The sequence below is a fragment of the Saccopteryx bilineata genome, chromosome 4, assembly GCF_036850765.1.
Source record: "Saccopteryx bilineata isolate mSacBil1 chromosome 4, mSacBil1_pri_phased_curated, whole genome shotgun sequence".
Classification (NCBI taxonomy): Eukaryota; Metazoa; Chordata; class Mammalia; order Chiroptera; family Emballonuridae; genus Saccopteryx; species Saccopteryx bilineata.
This window is the reverse complement of record NC_089493.1, coordinates 266,210,890-266,237,859: the sequence shown is the minus strand read 5'-3', so window position 1 is coordinate 266,237,859 and position 26,970 is coordinate 266,210,890. Positions and strand designations below refer to the sequence as shown.

Sequence of the window (26,970 nt, the reverse complement as noted above, 5' to 3'; positions counted from 1 at the left end):
GTTAACACACCTGTTAACTTAGTCTCTCTCTCTCCCTCTTTTTTTTACATCTTCAGGACAAGATATTAAATTATTGTGTTAATCAGTATCATTGTTTGTAAATTTGAGCCATAGGAATAGAGGACATCCACCAAGCAAGAGTCACATTAAAGTTTTTTTATATTGTAAAATTAATAAACACTGTAGAAAATGAATTGAAAAATAAAAAAATAAATAAAATAAACAGAAAACAACCATAATTCCCCCTGTCCTAGGTAAGTACTGTTCTTTATTTGGGGATGTTCTTATTCACCCCTTATTTTGGAGCTCTAGGTGATAACCTGTGCTCACAATACTCTACCTCTAGCTTTGACGTCAGGCTTCAAATTTTCCAGCTGTGTTCTAGATACCTCTCCAGAGTGTCTGGTCTTTATGGCTAAAACTGAGCTCATCACAGAGTCTCTCATTCTAGATCTCTACCAACACGATGGCTAGATTTCAGTACATATTGGCCCCAAGTGCTGAAATGAATATGGTGTCCATTTTTTTTTTTTTTTTTAAATATGGTGTCCATTTTTGTGAGCAATTAGATGCTCTTTAGAAATATCAAGTTTTTCCAAAGATTTGTAGTTTCTTTTATTTTTGAGGGGGCGGGGTGGGCAGAGACTGAGACTGGGAGAGAGATGAGAAGCATCAACTCCTAGTTGTAGCACTTGAGTTATTCATTGATTGCTTGGCGGGTGGGGGATGGGAGTGGGCTAGGGTGGGGTGGGGTGGGGTGGAGTGGGGGTTGGGGAGATCTAGCCAAACCAGTGACCTTGGGTTTCAAGCCAGCGACCTTTGTGCTCAAGCCAACCATTGTGGGATAATGTCAATGATCTTAGGCTGGAGTCAGTGACCCTGCACTCAAGCTGGTGAGCCTGCACTCAAGCCAGTGACTTAGGGTTTTGAACCTGGGACCTCGGTGTACATTGCACCACCACCAGTCAAACCAAATATTTGTTTCCTAATGTTTTACTTTTTCTTAATATTTTTGGAGTCTTTTTTTTTTCCTTGTATTTTTTTGAAGCTAGAAATGGGGAGAGACAGACAGACTCCCGCATACGCCCGACCGGGATCCACCCGGCACGCCCACCAGGGGCGATGCTCTGCCCCTCGGGGGGGGTCGCTCTGCCGCGACCAGAGCCACTCTAGCGCCTGGGGCAGAGGCCAAGGAGCCATCCCCAGCGCCCGGGCCATCTTTGCTCCAATAGAGCCTTGGCTGCGGGAGGGGAAGAGAGAGACAGAGAGGAAGGAGGGGGTGGGGGTGGAGAAGCAAATGGGCGCTTCTCCTATGTGCCCTAGCCGGGAATCGAACCCGGGTCCCCCGCACACCAGGCCGATGCTCTACCGCTGAGCCAACCGGCCAGGGCCAATATTTTTGGAGTCTTTACTCTGTGTAGTCTGTTGTTAAGTGTCTAGTCCTGCAAATGTGTATCACATTAATCATCTAGCCTGTGCCTCTTAAATCTGTCTGCTTTCTCTACTGATCTGGCTACATTTGAGGCCTTTGGTATCACTGCTACACACTGCTGCAGTTCTCTTCTAACTGGTCACGCCAGCCATCACCTGCTGTGGCCAGGGTGATCACTTCTTTTGCCATTCCCATCTCTTGAAATTTTCTGCCTCAAAATTCCTATGTTTTAGGCACATGTCCTGAATTTACCAAGTCTACTCTGTTGTTCCCTATGCCTACAAGCTTTGTGTCGCGTTTCTCTGCTTCGTCAAGTACTACTTCTATTTTCACTATCAACTCCAATGCCATATGCTCTGAGGTTTCTCCTAATCTTCTTTGAAGAAATGGCTATTGAAGGAAGATGAGCTCCCTTCTCTGCTAGGTCATCAGAGGAGGCTTAATATGATAGAAGTGGTGTCTGATCTAGAACTTATGTTTTACTAGGGGTATACTCACCTCAAGGTGAGAAGGAAAAGGGAAAAGGTCTGGTATTGGCATGCTGCCTTCATGGATACCTAGCAGTCTAGCCCTGTTGAACAGGCTGGGAAGAATGTTCTGGGCCCACTGAAGATATTTGAACCAAAATAGAGAGTTTAATAGGGAGAAAGTTATCAGTTTGTTTCTGAATAAATTGAATAGCCAAGCAGATTTTGGACTATGTAGGTATAGTCTGCTTGGAGAAGCAGCTCAAATGTCCTTACTCTTATCAGACACAGTTATTGCCATCTTTTTTTTTTTTAAGTTTATTTTATTTTTTTCTACAGAGAGAGAGTCAGAGAGAGGGATAGACAGGGACAGACAGACAGGAACAGAGAGAGATGAGAAGCATCAATTATTAGTTTCTCATTGCGCATTGCGACACCTTAGTTGTTCATTGATTGCTTTCTCATATGTGCCTTGACCGCGGGCCTTCAGCAGACCAAGTAACCCCTTGCTCAAGCCAGCGACCTTGAGTCCAAGCTGGTGAGTTTTGCTCAAACCAGATGAGCCCGCGCTCAAGCTGGCGACCTCGAGGTCTCGAACCTGGGTCCTTCCGCATCCCAGTTCGATGCTCTATCCACTGCGCCACCGCCTGATCAGGCTTTTTTTTTTTCTTCCTTAATTTTATTTATTGATTTGAGAGAGACAGGAATATGGATATGTTCCTGTATGTGCCCTGACCAGGGATCAAACCAAGAACCTCTCACATGCAGAGGATGCTCAGCCATCTGGTGGGGCCCAGTTATTGCTGTTTTCTTACTGTGCACTTTGGTTAGCACTCATCCCATAGAATTATGATTTGTGTGTGTGTGTGTGTGGCAGAGACAGAGAGGGACAGATAGGGACAGACAGGAAGGGAGAGAGATGAGAAACATCAATTCTTTGTTGCGGTTCCTTAGTTGTTCATTGATTGATTTCTCATGTGCCTTTACCGAGGGGCCTCTTGCTCGAGCCAGCGACCTTGGGCTCAAGCTGGCACCTTGGGGTCTTGAACCTGGGTCTTCCGCATCCCAGTCCAACGGTCTATCCACTGTGCTACCGCCTGGTCAGGCTGAATTATGATTATTTGTTGCCTTTTTTTTTTTTTATAGAGACAAGTCAGATAGGGACAGACAGACAGGAACTGAGAGAGATGAGAAGCATCAATCAGCTTTTTGTTGCGACAACTTTGTTGTTCATTGATTGCTTTCTCATATGTACCCTGACTGTGGGGCTGCAGCAGACCGAGTAACCCCTTGATCGAGCCAGCGATCTTGGGCTTAAGCTGGTGAGCTTTGCTTAAACCAGATGAGCCCGCGCTCAGGCTGGCGACCTCGGGGTCTGGAAACTGGGTCCTCCGCATCCCAGTCCGATGCTCTATTCTCTGTGCCACCGCCTGGTCAGACTGTCGTTTATTTTTTTCAGTGAAGTCTGTGTTATATTTTTCCTTATAGTACCCACCACAGGGCCCTAAACATTGTAGGTGCTAGTTAAGACGATTTGAAGGAATGGATGTCTCTTCAATAGGCATGTCCTTCAATGTATTTTTCCAAGAAACTTCCATATTATTCTTTCCAGCAGTCCCCTAGAGAAAAGCACCATACTTACATCCAGATCTCAACCACACTCAGTACAGCAGTAAATTTTGTGGTGAGCAATACGGAAGCTTTCAGTAGAATCTTTCAGTAGAATCTTTGCTTAGACTGTCTTGGGGGTATTTCCCGCCAACCCCTCCTGGCATCCGCTCTACCCGCGCTTGCCCGGGCGTGGCCGAGCGCGGCGCCTTTAAGAAGGGGGCGGAGCACAAGTGGAAAGACAAAGCCCCTGGCCGCGCGTTTCCCCTCCCCCCTCCGGCGCACCACACGGACAGTGGTGCCCGGATGTCTGTGTCGCCGTAGGTGACAGATGGCGCAGTGTCTGTATGTGTTAGGGGGTTTCCCCATGCCGACCTCCTTGAATTCCCGACTTTTCGGTTCCTGCTATCCCCCACTTTAAACTCCGCTGCTGGAGGCCCGCATGCCTGTCACCGGCGCTTACATAACGTGACCTTTCACCTCTTCTTACTGCCCTCAAGTGCGCTGCAACCCAACTACGAAGTCGGGGAGAGGGTGGGACCCAAGCGCAGAGCGGCAGCTCCTATGAGCCAATAAACTGTGAGGATTGATCAGCTTTCCGCCTATTGGAGCACTCGCCACCGGCGCCACAGGGGAGCAAGTTAGTGTGTGCATTGGCCGGGTCGGGGGGGGAGGAGGGAATCTCCCGCCATTTTTCAATAATTTCCTCCGGTGCAGCTGAGGAGTCGTGACTGCCTAACGCGGAGACCAGTAGCAAAGGTTGGCGGGAGGCTACCAGGCAGCCCCAGCGGTGTGCGTAGGAATTCTGCGCCCTTGCGGCCGGTTCCATGGCTCTTGCGCGGCCGGGCCATCAGTGAGGGAGCCGAGTTCGCGCCGCCCTCTCACCCCTCCCCTCCCCCACTCTACCCCGGGAAGCCGGGCGCTCGCTCCGGCCCGGGGCCTAGTGTTGCGCTGCGGGTTGAGGAGCAGCCCGTCTTTCCTGCCGCCACCGCTATGGCGCCACTCCTGGGCCGCAAGCCCTTCCCGCTGGTGAAGCCGCTTCCCGGCGAGGAGCCGCTCTTCACCATCGCGCACACTCAGGAGGCCTTCCGCACCCGGGAGTATCCTTTTCTAGTTGCGCCGGCCAGGCAGCTCGCGGGGTGGGCCTGGGGGTCGCCGGGGCAGACGGCCACGCAGTCCCGCGCTGATGGCAGCTGTCAGCGTGCCCGACGCCGGCGGGCCTACATCCAGAGCTCGAGCCCGCGCTGCCGGGGGCGGGCGGGGGAAGCGGACCGACCCTGGTCAGGGCGCTGCGGAGCCCCGCGCCCTCCATCCAGTCCCGGCTCCGCACTTTGTTCCTGGGCCTCGCTTTCGTGGAGCGATTTCCCCACCACACCCCCTGGGGTTGGCTTTAGGTCCAAGTACCATGGGTAGCGGGGTTTTCTTTGCGCATTTTTTTTTTTAATTAAAATTAAACCTTCAACTTAAGTTTTTTAAATTGTACCCGCGTGGCCTCGTGATCCGGCTTGTACAAGTTTCAACAGCGTAGTCCCCTGATCTCGGCCGAGGCGCTTGTGTTTTTCCCCTCCCGAGTGGGTTTTAGACTGGTGATGAACTGACAGGATCGTGAGGCACAAAACCGAGAAGAAAGTTCCAGACTTAGAGGAGAAGGAAGGAAAAAATTTTTACTTTGGAGGAGCTGATGCCTTCATTCCCTAGGCTTGCACAGGTTTGGAATTGTGACGCTTTAGAAGGAATTGGTATTTGTTTTTAAGCAAAATTAAAAACATAAAGCTTTACGTTGTAATTTAGGAGCACGAGGCGGTTTATTTTTAAGTTTATTTATTGATTTTTAGAGAGAGAGAGACAAACATCTCTCTGTTTCTGTGTGTGCCCTGAACCGCGGGGATGGAACCCCAACCTTTGCGTGTGGGGAGGACGCTCTAAACCGAGCTGTGAGGCCAGGGCCAGGCTGATGTTTTATATACTAAACATTCTCTCAAATCATTGTTCCTTGCACAAGCGTAGTCTTTTGATTAAAAGTTCTACGACTTTTATTTATTTTTAATGGATGCCAGTTCAGTCCTTTTTGACGCTTAAGTGTAAGAGATTTTTGAGTGAGGCTTTCTTTAATGTACAGAAAGCTTCAAGAGTGAAGGCTGATGTATTATCAACCCTTTCTCTTTGGAAGGACTTTGTAGTTTCTGCTTGCATTTGTGTAGAGGAGGAAGTGGCCAAGTGAGGGATATTACTTGATTTCGTTTTTTTTTTTTTTATCATCTCTTTTAATATAATACTTTATAGGATAATTTCATTCTTGTTCGAGTGCAGTTTGTGACGGTTCAGTGTTTACATGTAAAGACCTGGAAAGTGAGTTCAAGCTGTAGGAAGGCTCTTAACATATAACTAGAGCATCTCAGAGCTGAATGGGTCTTGGAAATGTTCAGGTTCTCCTGCCTGCTTTGCCAGGTGGTCCCAGAGAATTGAAGTTGACTAATGCTGTAAATGATGAGAATCAGGAGTATAATCCAGTGCTTTTCCTACTTCATCCCTATATGTAAATTAAAAAAACATGGAATGCTGTTCCTTTTAATGATGTCAGTTCAGTTTTGTGTCTGTGATAAAGGTCCATTTAAGGGAGGGGTGGGGATGGTAATCTGGTTCTGTTTCTTGTCCTGTTAGACTTTTGGGTTACTTTGGAGAAGTGCTCTAGCTCTACTAAATAAGGCATTATTCTAAAGGTGCCCTACTTTAAGAAAAAATAACATTTCAGACATTGGTGGAGTGAAAAATAGTTGTGGTTCATGTCATTCAGATGTTATCTTTTGAGCAATTGATGGTTACTCGCACTAATATCAGATGTTAATTTTCCAGGTCTGATTCTAAAGGAGCATAAGACGGAGAAAAGATAAGTTCTAAGTCTGTAATAGGTACTGAGCCATGTAAAAATGGCTCTAGGTAGTTAATTTAGAACTGGCAGCACAGGCTTTTTCCTATCATTTACTGAAATCTTTCAAATATAATGATATATATGAAGGTTCCTTTTATGATGACAGTTGAAAACTGAAGCCTGAAACTTTTAAAGTGGTATGTGTTTAATAAAAATATTCGTTTAAAAAATTCCAGTACCGGTATTTATAGCACCCTTTTAACAAAGGAATTCTTAAATTGTATTACATGTTGGGAAATTGCTCACTTGGGAATGTGACTGTCTACAAGTGAAAGCACTTTAAGTATGGTTTTTAAACAATTCTATTGTGTGGTTAGCAGGTTGGCATATTTCTTTATTAGGCTATTAGGGATTTTATAGAGGAAAACAAGCATGTAGTTAGGTAACTGTTGGATTTGAAATAGTTATTTCCAGTTCTTAGTTTATATTTACAATTATGTTTTTAATAGGATTAGATACTTTGGTATTTTCTAAGTACTACCTTTTGATTGCATGTATAGTCTATGACAAATTTATATGACATTTTATTGACTTAAAGCCGTGAGGTTATGTTCTTAAAGGCATTATTGTATGTCTTTATTAAACTTACAATGGTGGTTGTAATGACGCACACACCAAGTGACCCCTTGCGCGAGCCAGCGAACTTGGGCTCAAGCTGGTGAGCCTTGCTCAAACTAGATGAGCTCATGCTCAGGCTGATGACCTCGGGGTCTCGCACCTGGGTCCTAGGCATTCCAGTCTGACGCTCTATCCACTGCGCCACCACCTGGTCAGGCTAGAATCAACTTTTTTTTTTTCCCCTAAAGCTGGAAACGGGAAGAGACAGTCAGACAGACTCCTGCATGTGCCTGACCAGGATCCACCCTGCACGCTCACCAGGGGGCGACGCTCTGCCCACCAGGGGGTGATGCTCTGCCCCTCCCGGGCATCGTCCCCTTGCGACCAGAGCCACTCCAGCGCCTGGGGCAGAGGCCAAGGAGCCATCCTCAGCGCCCGGGCCATCTTTGCTCCAATGGAGCCTTGGCTGCGGGAGGGGAAGAGAGAGACAGAGAGGAAGGAGAGGGGGAGGGGTGGAGAAGCAGATGGGCGCTTCTCCTGTGTGCCCTGGCCGGGAATCGAACCCGGGACTTCTGCACGCCAGGCCGACGCTCTACCACTGAGCCAACCGGCCAGGGCCTAGAATCAACTTTTTATGTGATTATTTGACGATAGGATGTTACACTGACTGACTTAAGTCAAGGTGGGTTTTAAGGAGGAACTGAATGTACAGATAGCCTGTTGTAGATTAATATTTTTGTTGTATTGCTTTAACTATTCTAGATTCTAAAGCCAAGAAACAACTGGTTAATAATTTTTGTGGCATCAATATATGAGAACTTTTTAGCTGGTGTAATGAGGAAGGTCTGTTAGAATATGACCAGAATAACTTGACTTGCCTAGAAAAACGTGACTCAAGCATATTTTATTTTATTATTATTATTGTTTATTTATTGATTTTAGAGTGGGAGGGAGGAAGCATGAAGCATGGTTTCTTTATTTTATTTATTTATTTTTTATTTATTTTTAGATTTTATTTATTCATCTTAGAGAGGAGAGAGAGAAGGGGGAGGAGCAGGGAGCATTAACTCCCATATGCACCTTGACCAGGCAAGCCCAGGGTTTCAAACCAGCAACTTCAGTGCTCTAGGTTGATGCTTTAATCCACTGCCCCACCACGGATCAGGCCATGGTTTCTTTTTTAATTGACTTTAGAGAGAAGGGAGAGAGAGACAGGCGAGGGCAGGCAGTGGGGGAGAGGAAGAGCATGTTTTAAGAGTTGGAGTTGTCTGACCAGGTGGTGGTGCAATGGATAGAGCATTGGACTTGGATGCAGAGGACCCAGGTTTGAGGCCTCGAGGTTGCTCCTCTGGCTTGAGCTTGAGCCTGGGATCATAGACATGACCCCATGGTCATTGGCTTGAGCCCAAAGGTCTCTGGCTTGAGCCCAGGGTCACTTGCTCTGCTGTAGCCTCCCAGTCAGGGCACATATGAGAAAGCAGTCGATGAACAACTAAGATGCCGCAATGAAGAAATAATGCTTTTCGCCTGACCAGGCGTTGGCACAGTGGATAGAGCGTTGGACTGGGATGCAGAGGACCCAGGTTGGAGACCTCGAGGTCACCAGCTTGAGCACGGGCTCATCTGGTTTGAGCAAAGCTCACCAGCTGGGACCCAAGGTCGCTGGCTGAGCAAGGGGTTACATGGTCTGCTGAAGCCCCATGGTCAAGACACATATGAGAAAGCAATCAATGAACAACTAAGGTGTCGCAACGAGAAACTAATGATTGATGCTTCTCATCTCTCTCCATTCCTGTCTGTCCCTCTCTCTGACTCTCTGTCTCTGTAAAAAAAAAAAAAAAAAAAGAAATAATGCTTTTTATCTCTCTCCCTTCTTGTTGTTCTGTTCCTCTCTGTGTCTCTGTCTCACCAAAAAAAAAAAAAAAAAAAAAAGCGTTGGAGTTGCCTGACCTGTGGTGGTGCAGTGGCTAGAGCATCAACCAGGAATGCTGAGGTCACAGGTTTGAAACTCCAGGCTTGCCTGGTCCTGGTCAAGGCACATATGAGAACCAACTAATGTTTCTCACTTCCCCCCACCTCCTGCCTTTCTCTCTCCTTTTTAAAATTTATAAATAAAATCTTAAAAAAGAGAGTTGGCGAGGGTCTGGGGAAGGGGTGGCAGGCGCTATGTCTGGCCTCGAAGGTGGCAAGAAGAAGCCCCTGAAGCAGCCCAAGAAACAGGCCAAGGAGATGGATGAGGAAGATAAGGCATTCAAGCAGAAGCAAAAAGAGGAGCAGAAGAAACTTGAGGAGCTAAAAATGAAGACTGCGGGGAAGGGCCCCCTAGCATCGGGTGGAATTAAGAAATCTGGCAAAAAGTGAGCTGTTCCTTGAGCCTGGGGCAATGATGATGATCCTTAATTCCATTCCTTCTTTTTTATTTTTATTATTTTATTTATTGATTTTTAGAGAGAGAGGAGTGAGAGAGTGAGAGAGAGAGAGAGAGAGAAGGGGGAGGAGCAGGAAGTATCAACTCCCATATGTGCCTTGACCAGGCAAGCCCAGGGTTTCGAACTGGCAACCTCAGTGTTCCAGGTTGACGCTTTATCCCACTGTGCCACCACAGGTTAGGCCTCCATTTCTGTTTTAACATCTAGATTCCCTGTCATAACATCTCTTGTCATGTATAGCTAGAATGAAGTGTTGTCTTGAAGCCTATTGTATATTTAAGAATAAACTTTTGTAAAAAAACGATAACCACCATGTAGTGGCTCGCTCATCTCTTTAGTTCTCACTCTGTCATTTTAGCCTTAGCTGTGCGGTCAGAGCAAACCCAACCAGAATCCTGAACAAGTGTGTTCTTAGTCTTTATACTGCCCCAAATTCTGTACACCTGAATTAAACCAACTCATTTGAAAAAAAAAAAGAGTTGACATTAAGTTGTTACAAGACAGGATTTTTTTAGCTAGCTTTTTTTTTTTTTTTTCTGAAGCTGGAAATGGGGATAGACAAGTCAGACAGACTCCCACATGCGCCCGACTGGGATTCACCCGGCACGCCCACCAGGGGCGACGCTCTGCCCCTCCAGGGCGTCGCTCTGCCACGACCAGAGCCACTCTAGCGCCTGGGGCAGAGGCCAAGGAGCCATCCCCAGCGCCCAGGCCATCTTTGCTCCAATGGAGCCTTGCTGCGGGAGGGGAAGAGAGAGAGAGAGAGGAAGGAGAGGGGAAGGGGTGGAGAAGCAGATGGGCGCTTCCCCTGTGTGCCCTGGCTGGGAATCGAACCCGGGACTCCCGCACGCCAGGCCGATGCTCTACTGCTGAGCCAACTGGCCAGGGCCTAAAAACATTTATTTTTTAAAAATATTTTATTTATTGATTTTTGGATGGGGGGGGAAGAGTGAGAAAGATGGGGGAGAAGCAGGAAGCATCTACAAGTAGTAGTTGCTTCCTGTATGTGCCTTGACCAGGCAAGCCCAGGGTTTTGAACCAGCAACCTCAGCATTCCAGGTTGACGCTTTATCCACTGTGCCACCACAGGTCAGTCAATTTTTAAAAAATTTATTGGTTTGCCTGACCTGGTGGTGGCGCAGTGGATAAAACGTTGACCTGGAACGCTGAGGTCGCCAGTTGGAAACCCCAGGCTTGCCTGGTCAAAGCACAAACGAGAAGAGAACTATTGAATATTTCTCCTTCCACCCCCCTTTCTCTCTCTCCTCTCTTTAAAATCAATAAATAAAATCTTTAAAAAATTGGTTTATTTTAGAGAGAGAGAGAGAGACAGAAACGTAATCTGTTCCTTTATGTGCCTTGAGCGATGATCAAACCTGACACCTTTGGGTAGTGGGACAGTGCTCTAACCAGCCAAGCTATCTGGCCAGGGCCCACTGTTAAGAGTTATTTTAACTTAATGAGAAACTGGTTCAAGGAGAAAAAATAGGATAAAAAGCAAATCTTGGCATTTTCTAGTCTCACTAAGAACTTCTAGGGTTATAGTTGTATTTATTTAATCTCTATACTTTTCTCATCCACTTCTTTCAGAGTACCAAGTACAGTACTTTATTGAAAGAAAGAGTCTTTTTCCAAGGTTAAAGAGAACAAAGAAGCAGCATGTTGTGGTGGTAAGGAGGTAGTCCTTGAACTCATGAAAAAGTAGATGCATAATGAGATAGTTGAGGACTTGAAAATATCATTTATAGCTTATACAACCTTTGGAGAATTGCTTTGACATTTTTCTCTGCAATTATATGTGCAGCAGTTGCTGGAACATAAAGACTTCAATAGGCATTTGCTTTGGGTGGTTATTTGAGATTGAGAAATTGAGTGACTTATATTGGTAACCTAAAATCTGAAATAGAATTTAGAGGTAGCGGACTCAATATTCTTTCAGTTGACTTTTTCTGCTTTCAGTTTTCTTCTCTTGCTTTCCTTTTTTTTTTTTTAAAAGATTTTATTTTTAGAGAGGAGAGAGTGAGAAGGGGGAAGGAGCAGGAAGCATCAACTCCCGTATGTACCTTTTACTAGGTAGGCCCAGGGTTTCGAACCAGTGACCTCGGTGTTCCAGGTCGACGCTATATCCACTGCTCCACCACAGGTCAGCCTCTCACTTTCTCTTAACATAGGTCAAATAACCAGACCAATATTACATAAACTTTAAAATACCCAATGTTAGGGGTTGTTATAGGAATTTCAGTTTTAGACTTAAAAAATGTTTTTTTTAGATTTACTGATTTTAGAAAGGAAAAGAGAGAGACATCGATTTGTTGTTCCACTTATTTAATGTGTTCAAGCTCTTTTTGTATTTCCCCTGTCTGGGGATGAACCTGCCACCGTGGCAGGTATGAAGAAATAGAGGACTACCATATTTTTCGCTCCATAAGATACACCATAAGATGCACCTAAGGTTTTTTGTTTTTAAAAAAAATTTTTTTTTCTTTTTATTCATTTTAGAGAGGGGAGAGAGAGAGAGAGAGAGAGAAGGGAGGGAGGAGCAGGAAGCATAGAGAGAAAGAAGGGGGGGAGGAGCAGGAAGCATCAACTCCCATATGTGCCTTGACCAGGCAAGTGCAGGGTTTCGAACCGGCGAACTCAGCGTTCCAGGTCAATGCTTTCTCCACTGAGCCACCACAGGTCAGGCTGCACCTAAGGTTTTAAGGAGAAAAGTAAGAAAAAAAAAAATCTGAACCAAATGGTGTGTTAAAATATTTAATAAAATATACCATAATAATAATAATAATAATATTTCAACAATGTAAACTCAACAGCAGTATTAACAACCATTAGCACTGTTATTAAGAAATGTGAAGAGACTTTAATGTTCAAATACTCTTCTAGTTGTCTGGGAACCCACAGCAGCTAAAAAAACCCCCAAACATTCGCTCCATAAGACGCATGGGCATTTTCCCCTCCACTTTTGGGAGGAAAAGTGCTTCTTATGGAGCGAAAAATAAGATAATGTCTTTTGATGTGTTTCTGAATTTGAAAGTTTCTTTTTGTGTGTGTGTGACAGAGACAGAGAGAGGGAGAGATAGGAACAGGCAGGAAGGGAGAGAGATGAGAAGCATCAATTCTTTGTTGTGGCTCCTTAGTCTCCTTAGTTGTTGATTGATTGCTTTCTCATATGTGCCTTGACCGGGCTGGGGTTGAGGGGGCTGCTGCAGCAGAGTGAGTGACCTATTGCTCAACCCAGTGACCTTGGGCTCAAGCCAGCGACCATGGGGTCATGTCTGTGATCCCATGCTCAAGCCAGCAACCTGCGCTCAAGCCAGCAACCTGCACTCAAGCTGGTGAGCCCTCGTTCAAGCCGGATGAGCCCGCGCTCAAGCTGGTGACCTCGGGATTTTGAACCTGGGTCCTCTGCATCCCAGTCTGATGATCAATCCACTGTGCCACCGCCTGGTCAGGCTGTAGGTTTCTATATACAGTATGATAATAATAATTATTTTTTATTTTATTTATTTTTATTTTTTATTTTTTTGTATTTCTCTGAAGCTGGAAACGGGGAGAGACAGACAGACTCCCGCGTGCGCCCGACCAGGATCCACCTGGCACGCCTACCAGGGGCGATGCTCTGCCCCTCCGGGGCGTCGCTCTGCCAAGACCAGAGCCACTCTAGCACCTGGGGCAGAGGCCAAGGAGCCATCCCCAGCGCCCGGGCCATCTTTGCTCCAATGGAGCCTTGGCTGCAGGAGGGGAAGAGAGAGACAGAGAGGAAGGAGGCGGGGTGGAGAAGCAAATGGGCGCCTCTCCCACGTGCCCTGGCCGGGAATTGAACCCGGGTCCCCCACACGCCAGGCCGACGCTCTACCGCTGAGCCAACCGGCCAGGGCCAGTATGATAATTATTTTATGGATATGGATTAGTTTTCTCTGTTGCTTCAATATTGTTTTCCTGAGCCACTGCTAATAGAGAGTATGAAGCCCGCTTGGAAAGGTATAGTGAGCGCATTTGGACATGTAAGAGTACTGGAAGTAGTCAACTAACACACAAGGAGGCTTGGGAAGAGGAACAGGAAGTTGCTGAACTGTAAGTACTATAAACATTGCTTTTCTAGCAACATTTTCACATTATTAGAAAAGGGGGTATAATAACTGTAAAGCAGTATTTTTATTAAAATTTATGGGACACAAATTGGGATACATTGCATCAGTATACCGTATTGGTGTCTAAGTGCCCTTTCCTAGTGGAATTTTGCTAGTAACAAAGTATGTGAAATATATAGTTGTATGTATACTTATTTAGGTATTTACCAGGCTTTTGAGTGTTCTTGCTCTATACTTTTATTTTGTAAATATTTTGAAAATGTGGTTCTAAGCAATGGAAATGAATGTTATCTAGAAGTAATACGAAGGCAGCAAATAAGCGGAAAGATTTTTAATTTTGTGATCACTTGAAAGTTAAAATAGTATTTATAGCAGCTATTAAAAATAAATGCAATCTGAAGACCATTTAAATGAAGTAGTTGAATGAGGAGTATTAAAAATCTTGTTTATATTCAAAGTGCTTACTTGTCTGGGTATTCTCTTAAAGAAAACATTCAGAATTTGGGCAGTAAGAACCTAAAAAAGATAAGTAGAAACTAGGGAAGATAAATTATTCTTGGGAATTTGGAATAGAACCTTTTTCTGTGGATTTCTCATTGACTTCTTTTAATAGCAAATAAGCAGAGAGCATGTAATTCTTCTCTTTTGCTGGTGTAGCAGAACACGGGCTTTAATTGAGATCTGAGTTCTAGTTGTGGCTTCGGCACTGATTAATAATTAGTCAAGTTTATTAACCTGGTGCCTGTTTCTTCTTTCTTTGGGTCACTTACGTGATTCTGTCTTAGGTTAGTTTTATTTATGTCAGGGGTCCCCAAACTACGGATGGCGGGCCGGCGGGCCGTATGCGGTCCCCTGAGGCCATTTATCCGGCCCCTGCGCACTTCCAGGAAGGGCACCTCTTTCATTGGTGGTCAGTGAGAGGAGCACATTGACCATCTCATTAGCCAAAAGCAGGCCCATAGTTCCCATTGAAATACTGGTCAGTTTGTTGATTTAAATTTACTTGTTCTTTATTTTAAATATTGTGTTTGTTCCCATTTCCTTTTTTACTTTAAGATATGTGCAGTGTGAATAGGGATTTGTTCATAGTTTTTTTATAGCCCGGCCCTCCAGTGGTTTGGGGGAGACAGTGAACTGGCCCCCTGTGTAAAAATTTGGGGACCCCTGATTTATGTATATGCTCTTTTTTTTTGTATTTTTCTGAGGTTTGAAATGGGGAGGCAGTCAGACTCCCGCATGTGCCCTACCGGGATCCACCCGGCATGCCCACCAGGGGGCGATGCTGTGTTGCAACCAGAGCCATTCTAGCGCCTGAGGCAGAGGCCATAGAGCCATCCTCATTGCCTGGGCCAACTTTGCTCCAATGGAGCCTTGGCTGCGTGAGGGGAAGAGAGAGACAGAGAGGAAGGAGAGGGGGGGGGTGGAGAAGCAGATGGGTGCTTCTCCTGTGTGCCCTGGCCGGGAATCAAACCCGGGACTCCTGCATGCCAGGCCGACGCTCTACCACTGAGCCAACCAGCCAGGGCCTATGTATATGCCTTTTTTAGTGTACTAGACCAGGGGTTGGCAACTCTTCTATAAAATGCCAGTTAGTAAATATTTTATTTTATTTATTTATTTATTTATTTATTTTTAAAATTTATTATTATTATTTTTTTTTTTTTACAGAGACAGAGGGATAGACAGGGACAGACAGACAGGAAAGGAGAGAGATGAGAAGCATCAATCATCAGTTTTTTGTTGCGCATTGCGACACCTTAGTTGTTCATTGATTGCTTTCTCATGTGCCTTGACCGTGGGCCTTCAGCAGACCGAGTAACCCTTTGCTGGAGCCAGTGACCTTGGGTCCAAGCTGGTGAGCTTTTTACTCAAATCAGATGAGCCCACGCTCAAGCTGGTAACCTCGGGGTCTCGAACCTGGGTCCTTCCGCATCCCAGTCCGACGCTCTATCCACTGCGCCACCGCCTTATTTTATTTTTGAGAGAGACAGACAGGAAGGGAGAGAGATAAAAAGCATCAACTCGTAGGTGCGGCACTTGAATTGTTCATTGATTCCTTCTCATATATGTCTTGACTGGTGTATTCCAGCTGAGCCTGTGACCCCTTGCTTAAACCAGGGACCTTGGGCTTCAAGTCGGCAACATTTGGGCTCAAGCCATAGACCTTGCGCTCAAGCCAGCAACCTTGGGACCCCTCAGCATTCCAGGTCGATACTGTCTAGTGCACCACCACCAGTCAGTTAGTAAATATTTTAGGGTTTGTGGGCCACATGGTCTTTGTCTAAGCCGTTCAATTCTGAGGTTGTACAGTGGAAACAGCTATAGATAATAATAGAGAAATGAATGAGAATGATTGTTCCAATAAAATATTATTTATAAAAACTCAGCAGATTGGATTTGGTCTGTGGGTTGTCTGGTCCCTCCTTTAGTAGACTGTAAACTTGAGGGTAGCTTTCATATTTTACGTACTCTTAATTGGTTACAGTACCTATGCACATTTCTTTATACTGTATAAGCATGTACTGTTTGCAAATAGAGATAATACTACTTTCTCTGTGTATGTTTTTGAGACAAAAAGAGACTAACCTGGAGTTATTAGGGAAAGACTTCATGAAGATGGTGACATTTGAAGAACAGGTTGTGCTAGATTATATAGAAGATGAGATGAGACATTTGAATTTAATTCAGAGAATAGTATGAGGACAGCAGTAATTTTGAACAAGAGACGTACATTATGATAGTTTTGGTAATTGAAGTTGGACTTTAAGAAGATTGTTCTGGAAGCAGTGTGGAAGATTAATTAGAGAAGGAAGAGGCAGGTATGAAGTCTATATATGCCAGCTAGGATAGTGTTCAGGTAGGGAATCATAGTATTGGGATTAAAAGAATGAGATGGCGTCTCTTAATTTTATCGGAAAAGAGGGATATTTTTGGTTATAACTTTGGAAAACCACTGCACTCTTCTTGAAAAGTCATAATACACATTAGTGTATTAAAGATTTTTCAGAAGGCTTGTAGTAAAGAAACTAGCTTGGTTTAATCTTGTGGATTTCAAATTTATTTGACCTTAGAACTGATTACATTGGAGGGAAGTTCTGAAGAACACACTTAGGGAATGCTTTATGTGATTTAACAGCTAACAGTATACGGGATGGTGGGGGAATTACTGAAAAAGACAGGCTTTATAAGTTTTATTTAAACTAGAAATCTTTTCTAATTATAAAAATAACACATACTTGCCTGACCAGGCAGTGGAACAGTGGATAGAGCACCAGACTGGGACACGGAGGACCCAGGTTCGCAACCCTGAGGTCGCTTGAGCCAGGGGTCACTCGCTCTGCTCTAGGCCCCCCCCCCCATCAAGGCACATATAAGAAAGTAATCACTGAGCAATTAAGGAGCTGCAACAAAGAATTGATGCTTCTCATCTCCCCCCCTTCTGTCTGTCCAAAAAAAAAAAAAGTAACACATACTTGTTAGAATATAAATAATACAGAGTTAGTAAAAGACTTTGAACATCATTGTCCAGCTTCTCAGAAATAACCACAGACAATGAAGTTTTAAGTCGAGTGACTGAGGCATAATGGAAAGAATGAATTTATAGGGACCAAGAAAAGTTGGAGGAAATTGAGAAAGTGTGAGGACATCTTGGAAGGTTGATTAAGCTGAGAAGCAGGCCAGGGAGGAGAGGACAAAGGCAGGTAGACTAGAATCTTAATTATTGTGACTAGGGAATAGCAGATAACTTGATGGATTAATTAATTGTAAGGGAGTATGATTGTAGTTATAAACAGCACAGAGAATGATTGAGAATACTATAATATGAAAATAAACCTAATACTTGCATTTGCCTGAAAGCTCTCATATCTGATCTTCCCCTTACCCCACAGCACAAATATTAAACTCTGGTCAGCATTGGAGTCAAATGACTATCCATTAAAGTTTTTTATTTTCTGCTATAGTTAGGAATCCAGCAGTGAATATCTTTGTGCATATGATTTTTTTTAAGTCTTTTTTTTTTTTTTTATTGATTAGTTTTGGAGAGACAGAGAGAAAGGAAGCATTTTGTTATTCCACTTAGTTGTGCAATCATTGATCATTTTCTGTATGTGGCCTGACCAGGAATCAAACCCACAACTTGGTGTTTCGGGACATTGCTCTGACTGAGCTAACTGGCTTGGCCCATTTGATGGTTTTGATGGTTGTTAGGCTTCTTCCCAAAAGAGCTGAAACATAGGCTATCCGCAGTTTATGAATGTTACTTTGCACAATTTATTTGCCCATATTGGGTATGATAATTAAAAATCTTTTTTGCTAGTTTAATAAATGAAGTATTACCTCATGGTTTTACGTTGCAATGGTTTTGGAGTTCATTCATGATTTCACTTTGTTAACTCTTCCTGATTTATTCTTCTTATCTATTAAGTGAAAATTCTAGATATCTCATAAGGCAGTGGTCCCCAACCTTTTTTGGGCCACGAACTGGTTTAATGTCAGAAAATATTTTTACAGACTGGCCTTTAGAGTGGGACAGATAAATGCACAAAATAAAATTATGCGACCGGTGTTAAAACTGTGGTATTTTTAAATAGTATATAATTGTAAAAATAGTGTATAATTACAAAACAAGCGTCAAGAGCGAGTCTTAGATGGCTGTAACAGAGGGAATCTGGTCATTTTTAAAAAATAAAACATTGTTCAGACTTAAATATAAATAAAACGGAAATAATATTTTATTCTTTCTCTGCGGCCCCGGGGTTGGGGACCACTGTCATAATGTATTATGAGAACTAAATAAATGAAAGCATATTATTGATTCAGACATAATTCAAATAGTCATTACAGTGTACTAACTAAAAAAATGGCAAAAGGCTATGAATAAATAATTCACAACTAAAAGGAATCTGCTGTAAAAACAAACTAATGGGGAAATAACCAGTCTTAATAATGATGTGCCTATTATTTTCACTTTATAAATGAGAAAACCTGGAGTAGATCAGTCTGATACAGCTATTTATAAATTCTTTTATTCCTATGTACCATGCGTTTTTTTTAAAATTTTATTTATTTATTTATTTTATACAGAGACAGTGAGTCAGAGAGAGGGATAGACAGGGACAGACAGACAGGAATGGAGAGAGATGAGAAGCATCAGTCATTAGTTTTTCGTTGCTCATTGCAACACCTTAGTTGTTCATTGATTGCTTTCTCATATGTGCCTTGACCGTGGGCCTTCAGCAGACTGAGTAACCCCTTGCTTGAGCCAGTGACCCTGGGTTCAAGCTGGTGGGCTTTTGTTCAGACCAGATGAGCCCGCGCTCAAGCTGGCGACCTCGGGATCTCAAACCTGGGTCCTCCACATCCCAGTCTGACGCTCCATCCACTGTGCCACCGCCTGGTCAGGCACAATGCGTTTTTTTTTTTTTAATTTTTATATTATTTATTTTTTAGTCAGAGGAGGGGAGGCAGAAACAGACTCCTCTGTGTGCCCCTACTGGGATCCACCCACCAAGCCTACTAGGGGGCAATACTCTGCCCATCTAGGGTGTTTCTCCATTGCTAAGCAACCGAGCTCTTCTTAGCACCTGAGGGGGAGGTCATGGAGCCATCCTCAGTGCCTGGGCCAATTTGCTCTACTGGAGCAATGGCTGCAGGAGGAGGATTGGGGGAGGGAGAGAGAGAGAGAGAGAAAGAGAAAAGTTGGAAGGGGAGGGGTGGAGAAGCAGATGGGTGCTTCTGCTGTATGCCGTGACTGGGAATCAAACCCAGGATTTCCACACACTGGCTGATGCTCTACCACTGAGTGAACCAGCCAGGGCCCACACAGTTTTTAATCTTTGTATTTCTCATATGTTCCTTGCTTATGTTTGCTTAAGAAATGGTAGAATTTACCTGAATTAAAGCTCTGGATAGGTTTTTCAGCGTTTTCTTGGTAACTAATACCATATTTATTTAGTTTGAAGGAAGAGTTTCCTGCCTGGTATGAGAAACTTGTTCTGGAAATGGTTCACCATAACACAGCCTCCTTAGAGAAGTTAGTAGATACTGCTTGGTTAGAGATCATGACCAAATATGCTGTGGGAGAAGAATGTGACTTTGAGGTAAGTGCCTTTTTTTTTTTTTTTAATGTGATTTGACTCACTGATCATATATCAGGATTGGAGTTTCCAATATAGAGTACAGAATGCATTTTTGTGTGTATAAAATTGTATTATATGAAGTCTTTACTTAATATCAAATATAAGGACCAAATTTTAGAATAGGGCTAGTCATTTTACATAATGTCTTGTGGAATCTGCACAGAAATGTTGAGGTAGTAAACAGACTCAGGTGGTTTACATTGTTTTAAGAATTGTAAGTGATTTCAGCTGTATTTAATGAAATATCTCGCTAACAGTAGCCAGTACTTTTCAAACTTTAGCCTAAATAAAATCACTTACCTTTTTTTCCCCATTGATTTGAGAAAAAGAGAAGTTGAGGGAGGGGAAGGGAAGGGAGAGAGAGATGAGAAGCATCAATTTTTCGTTGTGGCACCTTAGTTGTTCATCTACTGCTTTCTCATATGTGCCCTGACAGGTGTGTGGGGAGGCTACAACAGAGCGAGTGACCCCTTGCCCAAGCCAGCAACCTTGGGCTTCAAGCCAGCGACCTTGGGCTCAAGCCAGCAACCATGATATCATGTCTATGATCCCACGCCAAAGCTGGTGAGCCCACGCTCAAGCCAGTGACCTCAGGGTTTTGAACCTGGGTTGTCTGCATCCCAGGTCTATGCTCTATCCGTTGTGTCACCACCTGATCAGGCTGGACCTCTTCCTTACAACATATACAAAAGTAAATTCGAAAATTAAAGATTTACTTTTTTATTTTTAAGATTTTAGTTATTCATTATAGAGAGGAGAGAGAGAGAGAGAGAGAGAGAGAGAGAAAAGGGGGGAGGAGCAGGAAGCATCAACTCCCATATGTGCCTTGACTAGGCAAGCCCAGGGTTTTGAACCAGCAATCTCAGCATTTCCAGGTTGATGCTTTATCCACTGCGCCACCACAGGTCAGGCCGAAAATTAAAGATTTATTTATTTATTTTCCCCGTACTTTTTTTTTTTTTAATATTTTTTTATTTTTTTTTATTTATTCATTTTAGAGAGGAGAGGGAGAGACAGAGACAGAGAGAGAGAGAGAGTGAGGAGAGACAGAGAGAGAGAAGGGGGGAAGGAGCTGGAAGCATCAACTCCCATATGTGCCTTGACCAGGCAAGCCCAGGGTTTCAAACCGGCGACCTCAGCATTTCCAGGTCGACGCTTTATCCACTACGCCACCACTGGTCAGGCCCGAAAATTAAAGATTTAAATGTTAAATCTGAACCCATAAAACTAGATAAAAATGTAGACAATAAACTCTTTGACATTGCTCTTTACAAAGCTGTTAGATATATTTTCTCAAGTGAGGAAAATAATAGCTAAGATAAGGAAGCAAACTACAGTAGATGAATAGATTTAGATGATGTGGTAAATAAATATAGTGGAATATTCAGCAGTAATATAGAAAATTTGAAGACCACTATCAGCCAACTTGACCTAATTGTCATTTATAAAACAGTCTACTTACTACTGCAAAATACATGTTCCTTTCAAGTGCATAATTTACTAAGGCAGATCATACTCTTGGTCATTAAAAATGTCAATAATACCCTGGCTGGGTAGTTCAGTTGATTAGTGCATTATCTAATATGCCAAAGTTGCAGGTTCAATTCCTCCAGTCAGGGTACATACAAGAATCAACCAGTGAGCCTGAGCAGGTGGTGGCACAGTTGATATTCCAGACAACACCTGGGATGCTGAAGACCCAGGTTCAAAGCCCCAAGGTTGCCAGATTGAGTGTGGGATCATAGACATGATCCCATGGTCGCTGGTTTGAGCCCAGAGGTCGCTGGTTTAAAGCCAAGGGTCACTGGCTTGAACCAAGGGGTCACTGGCTCGGCTGGAGCCCACCAATCAAGGCACATAAGAGAAGCAATCCGTGAACAACTAAAGTGACACAACTACGAGTTGAAGTGACACAATTATGAGTTGATGTTTCTCATCTCCTTCCTGTCTCTGTCTTATTTGCTTAAAAAAAAAAAGCAGCCGCCTGACCAGGCAGTGGCGCAGTGGATAGAGCGTCGGACTGGGATGCGGAGACCCAGGTTCGAGACCCTGAGGTCACCAGCTTGAGTGCGGGCTCATCTGGTTTGAGCAAAAGCCCACCAGCTTGAACCCAGGGTTGCTGGCTCCAGCAAGGGGTTACTCGGTCTGCTGAAGGCCCATGGTCAAGGCACATATGAGAAAGCTATCAATGAATAACTAAGGTGTTCCAACGCGCAATGAAAACCTAATGATTGATGCTTCTCATCTCTCTCTGTTCCTGTCTGTCTGTCCTTGTCTATCCCTCTCTCGCTCTGTCTCTGTAAAAAAAAAAAAAAAAAAGCAGCCAATGAATACATAAATGGATGGAACAGCAAATCAAAGTTTTTCTCTCTTCCCCTCTCCCTGCTTCTCCCTCTGTCTTTCTCTTCCTCTCTCACTCTCCTTCGCTCTCCCCCTTCCTTTTCTTCCTCTCCCCCTTTCTCTAAAAAGATCAATAAATTATAAAAAAAGGAAAACCATATGATCATCTCAGTTTACACACAAAAAAACATTTGATAAAATTCAACATCAATTCCTAATAAAAACTCTCAGCAAAAATAGAAAGAAACCTTTTCAACCTGACAGGCTATTACCTGCAGTTAGCATCATACCTAACGGTAAAAGACTGAATTGTCTACATTTAAAGATTTTACTTACTGATTTTACAGAGAGAGTAGGGGTGGGGGAGCAAGAAGTATCACTATGTAATTGCTTCACTTTAGTTGTTCATTGCTTGCTTGTTGTATGTGCCTTGACCAGGCAAGCCTGAGTTTTAAACTGGTGACCTCTACAGTCTACGATTTATCCCATCATGCCACTACAGACCAGGCTCTATTTAACATTGTATTAAAGGTTCTAGCCAGTGCAGTATATCAAGAAAAAGAAATAGAAGTCATCCAAATTGGAAAGAAAGAAGTAAAGTTATCTTTATTCTTGATTGTTTGTTGTAAATCTCATGTAATCTACCATAAAAGCCACTAGAACTAGTAAATAGCAGGATATAAGATAAATATACAAAAACTGCCTGATCAGGCGGTGGCGCAGTGGATAGAGCGTTGGACTGGGATGCCCAAGACCCATGTTCGAGACCCTGAGGTCGCCAGCTTGAGCACGGGCTCATCTGGTTTGAGCAAAAGCTCACCAGCTTGAGCTCAAGGTCACTGGCTCGAGCAAGGGGTTACTCGGTCTGCTGAAGGCCCACGGTCAAGGCACATATGAGAAAGCGATCAATGAACAACTAAGGTGTTTCAACATGCAACGAAAAACTAATGATTGATGCTTCTCATCTCTGTTCCTGTCTGTCTGTCCCTGTCTATCCCTCTCTCTGACTCTCTCTCTCTCTCTCTCTCTCTCTGTCTCTTAAAAAAAAAAAACCAACAAAAAAAATTTAATTTGTATTTATTTACTTATTTATTTATTTTTCCGAAATTAGAAGGTGGGAGGCAGACAGACTCCCGCATGCACCCAATCGGGATCCACCTGGCATGCCCACCTGGGGATGATGCTCTGCCCATCTAGGGTGTTGCTCCGTTGTGGCCGGAGTCATTCTAGCACCTGAGGTGGAGGCCATGGAGACGTCCTCAGCTCCTGGGTCAACTTTACTCCAGTGGAGCCTTGGCTGCGGAAGGGGAAGAGAGAGACAGAGAGGAAGGAGAGGGGGAGTGGTGGAAAAGCCTATGGGCTCTTCTCCTATGTGCTCTGACCGGAAATCGAACCTGGGACTGTCAGATGTCCTGCTGATACTCTATTACTGAGCCAACCTGCCAGGGCCAAAAACTAATTTGTATTTATTTTTCTGTTAGCAATGAACAGTTTGAAATTTAAATTAAAAAAAAACAATACTACTTCAATATATTGGAAAATATATAAGAAGTAAACCTGACAAGATTTGCATGACCTATACCTAAAAATTCTAAAACACTGCTGAGGGCTATTGAAGACCTTAAATAATGGAGAGGTACCATATTTCCCCATGTATAAGAGCACCTCAATTTTTGGTCCCGAAATTAAAAAAAAAAAATACATGAAGTTATTGAACTCAAGTTTTATTCATCTACAACACTGAGCACAAAAACAAATGTGAAAAAGCAGGAAATGCAAGTAACAAAACCCCTACAACCACTGTATAAGACACATTCAATTTTTAGACCCTAAATTTTTCAGTGTGGGGGAAAGGTGTGTGTCTTATTGTGGGGGGAAAGGTGTGTCTTATACATGGGGTGATACAGTATTTCTTGTTAATGGGCCAGAAAACAATATTGTTAATGTCAGTTTTCCTTAAGTTGATATATAGATTCAAACACAATTGCAGTAATTTCTCAGCAGCTTTTTTGTAGAAATTGCCAAACCAATTGTAAAATTCATTTGGAAGTGCAAAAAATCTAGCTAGAACAATTTTGTAGAACAACAGAATTAGCAGGCTAGTACTGTCTGATTTTGAGCCTTTAAATTTTAAAGTATAGTATTAATTTTAAGATGCTGTGAAATTGGTGTAAATTTAGACAAGTAGATGAGTGGAACACAATAGCATTCGGAAACAGACACACGCACACAAGTGATTTTTGATAAGAGGTGGAAAGGTAATTAAGAAAAGATTTTTGCTCTGGCTGGTTACCTCTGTTGGTTAGATCATCGTTCCAATTCACTACGGTTGTAGGTTTGATCCTGGGTCAGGGCACATAAAAGAATCAACCCATGAATGCATAAATGGGTGGAACAGCAAATTGATGTTTCTCTCTCTCTCTCTTTATTCTCCCCCCCTCACATTTCTCCCCTGCCTCTCTCTAAAATTAATCACTAAATAAAAAATAATAAAGCTTTTTATTTTTAGTAGGTGATTCTGAAATAGACATTCATATTTACAGTTGACTATAAAATGGAAATATTGAACTGTATGTACAAATATCTGAGATTTGTGCCGTGATAGCCCTTTGGACTTAGTACGAAGTACATAAATTATAAACTAGATTGTGATCATTTAATTTTTTTAACTTGTTACAGTTTACTGGGTGAAAAAGGTGAAGTACAAATTAGCAGTTACAGGACAGCATAGGGAATATAGTCAACAATATTATAGTAACCATGTATGGTGTCAGGTGGGTACTGGACTTAGCAGGGGATGACTTCGTAAACTATATAAATGTCTAATCACTATCCTGTATACCTGAAACTAATATAATATTGAATGTTACCTATAATTGAAAAATAATGACAAGAAATCAATAGTTATTAGAGTAAAATGATAAGAAAATTAATGAATAGGGGAAAAAAGATGCCATTTTTTTAACTTGGAAGTCTAAGAAATAAAATTGAAAAAAATCACTGTACTTGGTTGATTCTTTATAGAGTTTTAGTGAATTTTTGTTAGGTGGGGTAAAATGTATATTGGCTAATATATTCTAAGCATTATCTTGAGGTTTTTAGTTTTAATTTATTATCTCTGATTCTCACTCCTGTGTCCTTTATAGGTTGGAAAGGAAAAAATGCTCAGGGTGAGGATTGTAAAGATTCATCCTTTGGAGAAAGTAGATGAAGAGGCCACGGAGAAGAAATCTGATGGTGCCTGTGATTCTCCCTCAAGTGACAAAGAGAATTCTAGCCAAATTGCTCAGGAGCATCAGAAGAAGGAGGCAATTATAAAAGAGGATGAAGGAAGGAGAGAGACTATTAGTATGTATAATGCTAGATTTCCTATATGACTCTATTTTATTATACACAAATCTTTTTGACTTCTCTAGCAATTAAATTTATAATTGAGTTTTGTAGCTAGATAGATATGTTTTTTCTGATTCAGAAAACAAGTAAAATATCCACAAAGCGAATCACAACTTAAATCTTCCTACACAGTTAAGACCACTGAGTCATTTCTTCTTATAGAAATCTGTGTGCACATACCTAGCTACTCAAGAAGGCAAAGAGCCCTGGCCAGTTGGCTCAGTGGTAGAGCGTCGGCCCGGCGAGTGGAAGTCCCTGGTTTGATTTCCGGCCAGGGCACACAGGAGAAGCACCCATCTGCTTCTCCCCCCTGCCCCCTCTCCTTTCTCTCTATTTCTCTCTTCCCCTCTTGCAGCCAAGGCTCTACTGGAGCAAAGTTGGCCTGGGTGCTGAGATGGCTCCATGACCTTCACCTCAGGCACTAGAATGGCTCTGGTTGCAAAGGAGCAATGGCTCCAGATGGGTAGAGCATTGCCCCCTGGTGGGCATGCCAGGTGGATCCCTGTTGGGCATATTCTGGGAGTCTATCTCTGCCTCCCTGCTTCTCACTTCAGAAAAATACAAAGGAAAAAAAAGGAATATTACATGAGAGTGCTATGCTCTGTTTTCCATTCTGTTTTGTCTTTCTAGATGTTTTAGATATGTTCAGTTTTGTTTTGTTTTTTGTTTTGATTTTTAATTAAAAATCTTTTTATTGATTTGAGAGAAACTATGAGAGGCAGATGGTAACTTCTCTGTCTGCCCTGACCTGGAATTGAACTTGGAATGTTCATACCCTGGGCCAACACTATCCACTGAGCCACTGGTCAGGACCCCAAGAAAACTTTTTATATATTTTCCCCAAGGAAACATTAGGTACTCTTGTAGCTAGCTAGCTGGTCCCCCCCAGTTGTTGATACTTCAGATAACATCAGTGTGTTTTTCAGTCTGTAGTATGAATACTAATGTCTTATGTTTTTCAGTTTCTCTCTTCTTACTTTTTGGTATTGAAGTTTTCTAATACGTGCAATACTTTAATTTCCCAAGACTTGATGTTGATATAAGTGTTTTCGTTAGGTGATAACTGATAATAATTCTTCTAACACTTGTTCTGGAAACATCAGTTCGCTACTAATGATGTGATACAGTTGGTAATTTTATGTCTTAGGCGTCATGTACCAGGAACCCCTAGTTGTAGGCTTTAGCTTCTTTTTTAGGATGTTATATGCCCCAGTTTATATTTTTCCATTTATTGTGTCTTTTTCAATTTTCTTTAGTAATGCTTTGTAGTTTTCAGTATATAGGCCCTTTACATTCTTTTTTCTTTTCTCATAGAGAGTAGGAGAGAGGGACAGATAGGGACAGACAGACAGGAAGGGAGAGAGATGAGAAACATCAATTCTTTGTTGTGGCTCCTTAGTTGATCATTGATTGCTTTCTCATATGTGCCTTGATGGGGGAGGGAGGGCTACAGTAGACCAAGTGACCCCTTGCTTGAGCCAGCAACATTGGGCTCAAGCTGGTAAACCTTGCTCAAACCAGATGAGCCTGCGCTCAATCTGGCAACCTTGGGGTCTCGAACCTGGGTCCTTCACATCCCAGTC

General features: G+C 43.0%; 2 protein-coding genes across 3 annotated transcripts in view; both read left to right on the top strand.

Moving 5' to 3' along the window:
- The first annotated feature begins 4,161 nt into the window (after positions 1-4,161).
- BAZ1B (bromodomain adjacent to zinc finger domain 1B) overlaps positions 4,162-26,970 on the top strand; it is a 101,562-nt gene continuing 78,753 nt past the window's right edge. For both annotated transcript variants that reach the window (XM_066274555.1, XM_066274556.1), the window contains exons 1-4: positions 4,162-4,607; positions 13,381-13,497; positions 19,471-19,615; positions 25,141-25,342. In XM_066274555.1, the coding sequence (XP_066130652.1) occupies positions 4,501-4,607; positions 13,381-13,497; positions 19,471-19,615; positions 25,141-25,342 (571 nt within the window). In that variant the 5' untranslated portion in view covers positions 4,162-4,500. The remainder of the gene's footprint in view (positions 4,608-13,380; positions 13,498-19,470; positions 19,616-25,140; positions 25,343-26,970) is intronic.
- Positions 9,161-9,355, top strand: LOC136336431 (translation machinery-associated protein 7-like). Its single transcript, XM_066278100.1, has one exon. The coding sequence runs from the start codon at positions 9,161-9,163 to the stop codon at positions 9,353-9,355; it is 195 nt and encodes a 64-aa protein (XP_066134197.1).